The sequence below is a fragment of the Thalassophryne amazonica genome, chromosome 16, assembly GCF_902500255.1.
Source record: "Thalassophryne amazonica chromosome 16, fThaAma1.1, whole genome shotgun sequence".
Lineage (NCBI taxonomy): Eukaryota > Metazoa > Chordata > Actinopteri > Batrachoidiformes > Batrachoididae > Thalassophryne > Thalassophryne amazonica.
The window spans coordinates 87,202,224-87,214,445 of record NC_047118.1 but is presented as its reverse complement, the minus strand read 5'-3'; the positions used below and the strand labels follow the sequence as shown (position 1 = coordinate 87,214,445).

The 12,222-nt window shown below is 44.7% G+C and overlaps 1 protein-coding gene across 1 annotated transcript in view; it reads left to right on the top strand.

The window, feature by feature from the left end:
• trpm4a (transient receptor potential cation channel, subfamily M, member 4a) overlaps positions 1-12,222 on the top strand; it is a 505,210-nt gene that overhangs the window by 474,996 nt on the left and 17,992 nt on the right. The window contains exon 26 of the mRNA XM_034189807.1: positions 7,136-7,208. Within this exon, the coding sequence (XP_034045698.1) occupies positions 7,136-7,208 (73 nt within the window). The remainder of the gene's footprint in view (positions 1-7,135; positions 7,209-12,222) is intronic.

Below are 12,222 nucleotides of genomic sequence, written 5' to 3'. Positions count from 1 at the left end.
TCAGAATCTACCAAGCATTTGTGCTAAAGCAGGATTTACCAGCTGAGGATATTGTGCTCTGCCTGCACATATCCACTACAGATCACACAGTGTGGCTGATTATACCATTAAATACATGATGAAAATCACTGAACAAAATAAAAATATTCAGTAAAACAGCAACAACGATCCCAAACTCTCATTGTACTGCACTGCTTCACCTTAGGGAGCTTTGGTGGCCGCTGTACACTGTGCGCTTTGTCAGAATTCTTTAAAACAGCAGAAACCATGTCTGCTTCCATCAGGCTTGTTTGTCAAAGTTGGCTGGACACAATCACACAGCTCTATAGGTTAGAATCATTTACTAAAGACGTATGCTGGAGTTGGTACACAATAAGTCAGTCAAAAACGAGCAACAGTATAAAAACATCAAGCTTAAGGCACGGTCGAGAAAAACAGGCAGGTGCTCAAAAAACACAATGAGGCAAACAGAACTAAGCAAAAACCCCAGGTGGGGAGCTACAAATCAGGAACAGGTGTGCATGGAAGCACCAGTAGAAGGCCATGGCCAGAGAGAGTGAAACATCCACCACCAAGAACCAAGAGACAGACAAGAGATATAGAGACAAACGGACCCAAGCAGAAAACCCCAGCAAGAAAATAACTATACCAAATAAACCAATAAATCAAAAGCCGACTCTCAATGGTCCAGAGGAACTAGGATGAGCAGCATGAATGTTCCGGATCAGGGCAGGGTCCAAAACAAAGCGGGAGGGAATCCAGGACCGCTCCTCTGAGCCATAACCCTCCCAGTCCACCAGGTACTGAACACCACGGCCCCGCCACCAAGACTCCAGGAGACACCACACCATGAAGACCATCCATGAACCGGGCAGGAGGTGGGGGAATAGGAGGAGGGCACAAAGGACTAGCTGACAGACTTATTATGGCCAACATGAAATGTAGGATGCACCCTCATAGACCTTGGGAGACAAAGGCGAACAGACACAGGGTTAATAATTTTGGAAACGAGGAATGGGCCAACAAACCTGGGAGCCAATTTCCGATGTGCTCCTCGCAGGGGCAGGTGATGTGTGGAGAGCCACTATTGCAGCAGCAGTCTTGTACCCCGCAGAAGAACTTAGTAAGGCCTTCCTAGCCCGCGTGGATGATTTGTGCAAAGCACATACTTGGCAAGCATTAACCCTCTGGGGCCGACGCCATCGTATACGACGGCTAAGACCAAGCCTTACTAAATTATAAATAACTTTTGAATGAGATAGAAACTTACTTTTTTTGCTGAAAAATTAACTCCGTGGACTTTCGAGCCAGCCATCGGCCATCTTTGCACTCCTCGTAGAAGCTGTGTGATGATGTGCGCAATGTGAGTGTCCAATCGGAATTGGTTCACTGTCACATGGTTTTCCAAAATCCAATCGTATGGCAGATTTCCCTCACGTGAAAAGCCAAATATTGTTTTCAGGAGTGATATGTTATTAGTTGGCCCATTTGAATAGCTCCCTGGGTGCTCCAATGAGTACATACTCACTGTGCCCTGCGCCATTACGCACAGCAATCAGTGAAAGCAGGAGCACATGGAGAGCCTCTGATGACAATCCCACATGCTCAAACAGTGTGTAACTATCAGGATTGCTCCACTAATTTGCATGTGAATGTTACTGGATAACTCTGTTGCTTTCTCTGCGTAAAGCACTGTTTACCATATCAATGGACAACAAAACGCATAGACCATTTTGTATATATTGTTCAAAATGTGCATTTGTGTTTATTGTTTGAACCTTTTTGTTGTTCAGTCTTTCACACAAGACCTCAAATTACCTTTATAACTGGGGTCTCAAACTCAAGAACGCGAGCTCATTTTATCCGGCCCACCACTTGATATCAATTTATAGTGAAATCCGGCCCGCTGTTAGGACTGAGAAAGAAATTTCCGATTTCCAAGGTGACCCTGAACACAGCATATTTACCACGTGAATCCAAAGAAGCTAAAAAAAAAAAAAAAAAACATTCGGCACACAGCGCCCTCACGACGTAAATCAAAATGTCTCTTTCAAAGGCTAAAAGAAAAGTTGATGTCGAGCACAGAGTGTTTCAGGAGAAGTGAGAAAATGATTATTTCTTTGTCGAGTTTAAGGGGAACGCCACCTGCCTTATCTGCAAGCAGAAAGTTGCTGTTCTGAAGGAATATAATCTCAAACGGCATTTTTTAACTAAACATGTGGACCAGTATGCAAAGTTCGAGGGAGAAGAGCGGACACAGCAAGCTGCACAGTTAAAGAAAGAGCTGTCATCTCAACAAAGTTTATTCCAGAGAGCGAAAAAGGAGGCAGATGCAGCACTTGAAGCAAGTTATGTCGTGAGTGAGATGATCGCCAAAGCGGGAAAGCCGTTCACTGAAGGTCAGTTTCTGAAAGACTGCATGCTGAAAGTTGCAGATATTGTCTGTCCAGAAAAAAAGAGCCAATTCAGCAACATCAGTCTGTCAGCCAACAGAGTGGCAGAGCGGATCACTGAGCTTTCAGATGACATTTATGAACAGTTACGTGACAGAGGCAAACGTTTCAGAGTGTACTCTGTGGCTCTGGTTGAGAGCACGGACATTAATGACACGGCTCAGCTCGCCGTTTTTGTCCGCGGTATTAACGACCAGTTCGAACTAACAGTTGAGCTGCTCAGTGTGAACCTGATGCAAAGTCGTACCACAGCTAAGGATGTATTTCAGCTGCTGTGTGACTCAGTCGAGCAGGCTGGCCTCTCCTGGAAGTCTCTGGTAGGAATAATGACAGACGGCGCACCATCAATGATGGGGAGGAATAACGGACTCGTAGTGCTTGTTCAAAAAAAATTGGAGGAGGAAGGTGCAGATTCTGCAATTGCTTTGCACTGCATTATCCACCAGCAGGCGCTGTGTAGCAGGTGCTTAAAGTTTGACAATGATGTCTGTTGTCGTGAAATGCATCAATTTAATCAGATCCAGGTCCTTACAGCACCGCCAGTTCCGCGCCTTTTTAGAGGAAATTGATGCGTCATATGGAGATGTGCTGTGCTTCACAGAGGTACGGTGGCTCAGCAGGGCAAATGTCCTGAAGAGGTTTTTTTTGAGCTGAGAACAGAAGTGAAGATGTTCATGGAGGAGGACAGGCTGGACCTTCCTGAGCTTGATGATCCCAAGTGGCTGATGGACCTGGCTTTCCTAGTTGACATCACAGAGGAACTGAACACACTCAACCTGAAGTTGCAGGGCCCAGGCCAGCTTGTCACTGCAGCTTTTGAAAATGTCAGAGCTTTCATGACAAAACTGATGTTATGGAAAGCCCCGATCTCAGAAAAAAACTCTTCCACTTCCCAGCATGCAGCTCTCTTGTGGAGGAGGGCAAAGCATTCAGTGGTGAAAAATATGTTGCTGCCATTGAGAAGTTACAGCAGGAGTTTGACCAGTGGTTTGCAGACTTCAAGACACAGTGCCACATTCCAAATGTTTGCTGATCCCTTCTCCTTTGGTGTGCAGAATGCTCCTAGTGTGCTACAAATGGAGCTCACTGACCTGCAGTGCAGTTCTCAACTCAAAGCCAAGTTCAGAGAGACCAGTAGAAAAGCAGAAATGCTTGGAAGATTTCTGAGAGAAATACCCCGTCTTTCCCAGAGCTTTCCAGGATATTCAACCATGTGTCATTTTGGAAGACATATCTCTGTGAAAAACTATTCTCCACCATGAACTTTAATAAATCAAAGTATAGATCCAGACTCAGCAACGACCACCTTAAAGCCATACTGAGGGTTTCAGCTGCCACCTCCTTCAGAGCAAATGTGGTTAAGCTGTCTGAGAAAAAGCATTCTCAGGAACATTAGACAAAAAAAAAGTGAAATATGAATGTAAAATAGTTCATGTTGCGTAGGACAGTTGTTCAAACAGTGAATGTTTTTCTTTTTTTTAATGCAATACCTGAAGCGGCCCTCTTGTAACAACATTGGATGCTCAGCGGCCCTCTGGTAATTTGAATTTGAGACCCCTGCTTTATAAAGTGTCAAAACAGTTGTTTATTATAGTTTGCTGTGTGTTTTGAATAAATGTGTGTGGAAAATTATTTTTCGCTATATTTTTTCCTTGCCTATTTTTGATTGTAAGCCTGTATTACACTTATAAAACACAACAAAAACATATATATTCTGAAAGCACAGGTTGTCCTGAAAAAAAAGAGACATAAAACTTGATTGTGGGATGCAGGGAGAGCTGTTAACAGCAATAATAAAACATTTATGCCAGGCGAGTGAACTGTCTAAAAAATGCCCTCGGACCCCATCAGACAGCATACGCAACCACCAAAACCTTTGTTTAATCATGTACACAGACCTCTTGATACCTGGGTGGAATGAAAAATGATTGTCATGTCCTCATTGGATTACATCCCCCCTAAGGGACACCGGGGCAAATTACCTGGGGGGTCGACACGTTGCCCACTACAGATTTAACTTTTATTCTATATTCCATGTAATGGTGGACATGAAACAAGTGTCGGGGAGAATGGTACCAGGATCAGTGGGTGTGTCCGAAGTGTCACCTTGTTTAGAGAGCGCATCAGGTTTGCCGTTCTTTGATCCCGAGCGGTAACACAACACAAAGTTAAATCTGCTGAAAACATCGGGCTTGCCGTGTATTAAGTCATTTTTCCATGCAGAGATAGGGTAAATTCTTATGGTCAGTCCAGACCAAAAACGGCACCTGTGCCCCCTCCAACCTATGGCGCCACTCCTCCAAGGCCACTTTGACTGCCAGCAATTCGCGATCGCCGATTCTGTAAGTTCGTTCAGCAGCAGTCAGTTTTTTTAACAAATAGGCACAAGGATGTAACTTATTGTCAGAAGATTTAATTTGGGATAGGACCGTCCCGACTCCCATGTCTGAAGCATCAACTTCAACCACGAACTGCCGAGTGGGGTCAGGGAGGAGCAGCACGGGGGCCAGTGTAAAATGTTGCTTTAGGTTCCGGAAAGCTTCATCGCACTCTGGGAAGAAGTTACGTTATACGTATAATGGCACCGCAATCATACTGAAGTTATGAATAAATTTATGATAGAAATTTGCAACGCCCAGGAACCTCTGTACTTCTTTATGATTGCTGGGAACCGCCCACTTCCATACCACTGTGACCTTCTCAGGATCCATCTGGATCTCGCCCTCAGAAATCATGAACCCCAGGAAAGAAACTGTGGACATATGAAATTCGCACTTCTCTGCTTTGACATACAAATCATTCTGTATCAAGGTTTGTCAGGAGAGAAAATCAGAATATTGTCAATGTAAACAAAAACACACTTGTTGACGTATTCCCGTAGACTGTTGTTAACTAAATTTTGGAACACTGCGGGGGCATTCGTCAGCCCAAAAGGCATCAGCAGGTATTCATAATGACCGGTAGGCATGTTGAATGCTGTCTTCCATTAATCTCTAGCACAAATCCTCACCAGATGGTATGCATTACGCAAGTAAGGCTTAGTGAAAATCTTCACCCCCTCCAAGAGCTCAACAGCACAGGAAATGAGTGGCAGTGGATACCGGGTCTTAATGATGATATCATTGAGCCCGCTATAGACTATGCAGTGGTGGAGGAACTTATCCATTTTTTATATAAAAAGAAAAACCCCGCCCCTGCGGGGGAGGACGAGGACCGACTCAAACCAGCCGCGAGTGACTCCTGAATATAATCATTCATAGCGGTGCACTCTGGTGCTGAGAGAGAGAATAACTTTCCCCAGTGGGGGAGGGGGGCACCCCGGGAGAAGCTCAATGCCGCACTTGTACTCAGGGTGCGGAGGCAGAAACTTAGCCTTTGTTTTGCTGAAAACAGATGCTATATCATGATAACAGGATGGAACACCGATGAGATCAGGGTTAGATTCACATGAAGGTTGTACAGGTTTTAACAAACAGGTACTCATGCATGAAGGACCCCAAGTGTCTCTTTTACCCTTGGTCCAATCAAGGCTCGGCCTATGGCGTTGTAACTAGGGGGCCCAATATTACCGGGTGAGTCATATTGTCAAAGATATGAAACCTAATGGATTCCAAATAATTCTCACAGATTATCATAGGAACAGACTGAATTCAATGAGTAATAAGACCCAATCCGTGGCTGTCCACGGCGTGCACCACCAGAGGGCGTGAGAGTTGATACAATTTAAGGTGTAGGGACCTGGTGAGAGGGGACAGTATTAAATTAATGTCAGAGTCTGAATCTATGAATACAGCAATCGAAACTGACGTGTGATTTGAAATCAATATAGCGGATACAATATTCTGAGTCGAGGAGGAAGAAATATAACTTTGACTCACCCGCAATACTGATCTTGGCCGCAAAGGGGCACCCCTAACCGGACAGTTGGTGATCAAGTGACCTGAATGTCCACAGTAGTGACACAGTCCCTTCCACTTGGCGTCACTCTCATTCTTCCAAAGAAAGATGGGTTTGTCCCAGCTACTTGGGCTCCTCCAGACTGCTTTGAGGTGGATTAGAGCTGGCATGGCTGGAAGCAGTGGCACGAACGGTTGAAGTGAACGAACGTTGAGCAGAATGGCAAGCATCCCGGCGTGGTCAGTCAGACAGCTATTAGTTAGACCGGATGGCCAGCATGATGAGCTTGTCAAGGTCGTCAGGCAGGTTGACGGCGATGAGTTGATCCTAAATGTTGTCGGCCAGACTCTTGGAAGAAAACGTTGAGAAGTGCCATTGGATTCCACTCACTCTTTGCCACCAGGATATGGAAATCTATGGCGTAGTTGGCCACCCAGCGGCTGCCCTGCTTAAGCCTCATCAAGGAGTGTGCTGCCTCGTGCAATATGAAATATGCTGGAACATGCGTGTTTTACACCTCAGGCCACAATACCATCTACCTAAGGTCAGGAAGTTTGTTCTGGGATGTGAAGTGCCCCTGATGATCCTTCTTGCCCTGGACAAGCAGTGCTGTTCTGCCAGTTCACCAATGGTTGGCAGCCTGGCCCGAATAATTTTCTCTGCTGCCCTCATAAATCTTCCTGTCTGCAAGACTGCTACTTTCATGCCACAGAGATACTACTGGTTAGTTTGCTGATCTGTACTGAACTCAGAGTGTCACTTTGTGTTTGTTTGTTTTCTTGCAGAGTTGACAGCATGTTGAAGCAGATGTCGGAGATCTGTGACCACGAGCAGCGGCTGCGTGTGCTGGAGACTGAGGTTTGAATGCACTACTGTGCACGCTCCTGCTCCAGGTTTAGCTGGGCCTCAGTCAGCCTCACTTACATCACAGCAGCTCATTAGATTTCTGTTCAGCCTCAGATAAGCTTTTAGTTCTGATTTATATTGCATCCTTCTCAATTAAATCAGACACTTTATTGTCCCTGTAGGGATGATGGGAGGAAAAGATCTGAAGGCCAAGGTGTAAAAGGCATAGCCTTGGGTGTGTGTGTGTGTGTGTGTGTGTGTGTGTGTGTGTGTGTGTGTGTGTGTGTGTGTGTGTGTGTGTGTGTGTGTGTGTGTGTGTGTGTGTGTGAGAGAGAGAGAGAGATCTGTTTTGGGGAGGGACAGACAGAAGGACAGACACACATACAGACAGACAGACAGACGGACAGGATCTACCTTCGGGTCTTCGGCCAGATGGCGATAAAAACAAAAAAGGTAAACGTAGATTTGCCTTAATGGAAAATTTTTCATGAGGGTATTAATTATTCTCTGTATTTGATTAATACCACTGACTGAAATTATCAGTAGTATTACCTGAAAGCTGCGCTTAAGTACCTTCACCCCAGTAAGATTCATAAAGTACTCAAGACTTCCCTCAGTATCAGTCAAAAACACTCAAATTCCAGGAGTTTGAGGGGTGCTGCCCCGGACCACCACCAGGGGGTGCTGCCCCATAGGACCACAACCTTGACCCTTAAGGTGCGTTTACACATAACCAAGACGCGTTACGAATGTCATTTTTCTGTCATTCGTGACACATTCCTGACATTCTTAATGTGACTTAACACATCTGAATATGTTTCTTAATAGTGTGTGTTGGTGCGTGATATTCTTGATATTCGTGGAGCATGTTTTTGTCTGTCAAAAAATCTTCCACGAATGTCACACACCATCCTCATTTCGTCTCACGTCGTGGAGGTCGCAACTGAGCGTATTGATCCGTCTTGATGAGTATTGATCCTTAATAGAACGTGACAACGTTCGTAGTGGTTCCTGTGATGGTTCTTGGAGCCCAAACTGTCACGTGTTATTACGAAGTGACACGGAAACTGACACGACTTGTAACGCGGCGTCACATTTCACTGCGCGCCACGACGGATCAGTTTTCTGTCACGTGCGCACAATTAAACTCGGCTCCAAATGTCGTTCCACAGTTCCTGCTGAAGCTCCTCAGGACTCTCCTGCAGGTGTTCCACCTGCTGTTGTAACCGATGAGCGGGAGAACAAGTCTGAACCAGAGGAGCGAGAGGAGACTCACGTGCAGCCAGACATCTCTGCACTTCCTCGGAGGAAGAAGCGCGCGCACAATTAAACCCTGCTGCACAACACTGAGTTTGATTGCTGACACCAAGTCGGCTAAAAGTCAAATTTCAGTGCTCTTCAGCGCGCTCCTGCAGGTGTTCCACCTGCTGCATGTGCCTGATGTTTGGGAAAATGCGCCAGACGAGACCCGCATCTGGCTCTGTCCTCCTCCTCTCTGCGCCACTCCATGGTACAGAGCCCAACTACACATGCAGTCACAATGTTCTTCTGAAAAACTGGAGCAATCTGAATTCGGTTGGATGAATATAGGTGTGTGTGTGGAAACAATTCACCTCGATCACCACGTGACAGAACTTAACGATGCGCTGTTACGCGCAATAGCGCGCAATAGCGCGCGATAGCGCGTAACAACGCGGAACACTATTCTTGACCGTGCATAATGGTTCCTGATAATTCTCCAGCAACACATGCCATTAATCGTAACGTGTGGTAACAGGTTGTAGCAGTTCCTGAGGACACCTGACGCCTCTGCCCCGAATCATCACATTCGTGATCAGCAGCCAAGAATGTGGACTTCGTGGCATTCGTGACGTCGTCGTTATGTGTAAACGCAGCATTAGCAGCCAAGGCAATAATAATAATAACAATAATTATAACTATAACAATAACTTTATATTAAAATGATTGCTTCAGTCATTGTACAGTAACTTTAATAAATTACTTCACATGTACTCACACTTGATGGAGAGACTGTTGTTAAAATGTTCCTATAAATCACAACCAGTGCATCCCTGGAGAAGGGAACAGCAAATCTGGTATCTGTTTACACACCCTGCTCAGAGCGCCACTCTCATTGGACCCACATCTCTACTATTTTAGCATTGTGGGATAGCTCGCGCCCACAGGTTGAGCTCGCCGGACTACTTTCTCCACCCTGCTCAGAGTGCTGCTATCGTCGGAGCAACAATATGCAGAATGTCTCTTTGTTCCAGATAGATCTTTTTCAGTGCAGCTTCCTGTTCTGACTTTAACACAAAGTTAATACCCAAGTCTTCCATCACCAACTGTAAATGGTCATCAAACTCCATCGTGTCAATGTTTACAATGTGCTTGAGCAATAACAGGTGAAGTTACTCATAAACTTTTAAGTCTCCTAAATATTTATTAAAGCCACTCTTAAAACTTCAGTTATCTTTATAATTTTATTACTGGTACATTTTAGAATTAATTTAGATGAGATATACTCATCAATTATCTGGGAACCACTTTTTGCACAGGAATTCATCAAGCACATCAGCAGCAGGCGCGTACTAACAGAATCCTCAGAAACTGGAAAGTTGTTCGGCCATAACGAGAGCGTCCACTTTTAGCTTTTCATAAGATAAGCTAGTGGCACTCGTGAGAGTATGCTGTTTACATTCAGCATATGTTGTGCATATGTTACCATGACGACCAATCCAGTTACTGTTTTAAAGAACCACAAGATCCGGTGTCACTGACCGAATGGTCCCCTTAAAAATCGGTCCACCCTGCCTTCACTGCGCATGCGTCAACAGCTGCAGTTCACTGATTAACACCTTGTTTCTGCTTCAAACTGCCTCCACTCATCATCTGTCTCAGCCACAGATATCTGAAGCTTCTGTACAACAGTCATTTCCACATAAATTCAGCATTGTTTCATCATAAAAGGCAGCGGAAGTGATCAGAGCACCGCGGCTAAATGAGCTGCTAGCTGATGTGTTAACTGCGCGTTGGACATTTCAGTGCGTCGCAGAGTTTCGCCAAGTTTCTGCTTAAAATGGCCTTGTTTCTGCTTAAAACTGATTTTAGAATGATTTAAGAGATTTTACCTTGTAGCAGCTGACTTAGAACTGGTGCAGACCAGGGGAATCCGACTGTTTAATTAAAACAAATACTGATGGTTAATAATCTCATTAATCCATTTGATAGCTTTGGGTGAAGAGACTTCGTCTCAGACGTGCTGCTGTGGTCTGAAATGACGCATGCGCAGATGCAAAAGGCGGACTGATTTTTAGGGGCGGACCGTTCAGTTTGTGACACCGGGATTACACCAGAATGTCAACAACGTAATCCAGCTCACTTGGTAATCTGCGTCAAACCGTGGTGATCTGAAAAGGTGGTTAACACCATACCGTGAAAAGACTTTGGCCCAAGCAGAGGGTCACCCCTTTGAGTCTGGTCTGCTTGAGGTTTCTTTCTCAGAGGGAGTTTTTCCTTGCCACTGTTGCTCTGGGGGTTGGTAAGGTTAGGCCTTACCTGTGTGAAGCGCTTTGAGGCAACTCTGTTGTGATTTGGCGCTATATAAATGAAAATAAATTGAAATTGAATTGAAGACTCTGGTACAGCAGTCCCCAAAGCATCTTCCAGATGTGAGCAAAATTCAGCCATTTGTCAATCAATCAATCAATTTTATTTATATAGCGCCAAATCACAACAAACAGTTGCCCCAAGGCGCTTTATATTGTAAGGCAAGGCCATACAATAATTACAGAAAAACCCCAATGGTCAAAACGACCCCCTGTGAGCAAGCACTTGGCGACAGTGGGAAGGAAAAACTCCTTTTTAACAGGAAGAAACCTCCAGCAGAACCAGGCTCAGGGAGGGGCAGTCTTCTGCTGGGACTGGTTGGGGCTGAGGGAGAGAACCAGGAAAAAGACATGCTGTGGAGGGGAGCAGAGATCAATCACTAATGATTAAATGCAGAGTGGTGCATACAGAGCAAAAAGAGAAAGAAACACTCAGTGTATCATGGGAACCCCCCAGCAGTCTACGTCTATAGCAGCATAACTAAGGGATGGTTCAGGGTCACCTGATCCAGCCCTAACTATAAGCTTTAGCAAAAAGGAAAGTTTTAAGCCTAATCTTAAAAGTAGAGAGGGTGTCTGTCTCCCTGATCTGAATTGGGAGCTGGTTCCACAGGAGAGGAGCCTGAAAGCTGAAGGCTCTGCCTCCCATTCTACTCTTACAAACCCTAGGAACTACAAGTAAGCCTGCAGTCTGAGAGCGAAGCGCTCTATTGGGGTGATATGGTACTATGAGGTCCCTAAGATAAGATGGGACCTGATTATTCAAAACCTTATAAGTAAGAAGAAGAATTTTAAATTCTATTCTAGAATTAACAGGAAGCCAATGAAGAGAGGCCAATATGGGTGAGATATGATCTCTCCTTCTAGTCCCCGCTAGTACTCTAGCTGCAGCATTTTGAATTAACTGAAGGCTTTTCAGGGAACTTTTAGGACAACCTGATAATAATGAACTACAATAGTCCAGCCTAGAGGAAATAAATGCATGAATTAGTTTTTCAGCATCACTCTGAGACAAGACCTTTCTGATTTTAGAGATATTGCGTAAATGCAAAAAAGCAGTCCTACATATTTGTTTAATATGCGCATTGAATGACATATCCTGATCAAAAATGACTCCAAGATTTCTCACAGTATTACTAGAGGTCAGGGTAATGCCATCCAGAGTAAGGATCTGGTTAGACACCATGTTTCTAAGATTTGTGGGGCCAAGTACAATAACTTCAGTTTTATCTTAGTTTAAAAGCAGGAAATTAGAGGTCATCCATGTCTTTATGTCTGTAAGACAATCCTGCAGTTTAGCTAATTGGTGTGTGTCCTCTGGCTTCATGGATAGATAAAGCTGGGTATCATCTGCGTAACAATGAAAATTTAAGCAATGCCGTCTAATAATACTGCCTAAGGGAAGTATGTATAAAGTG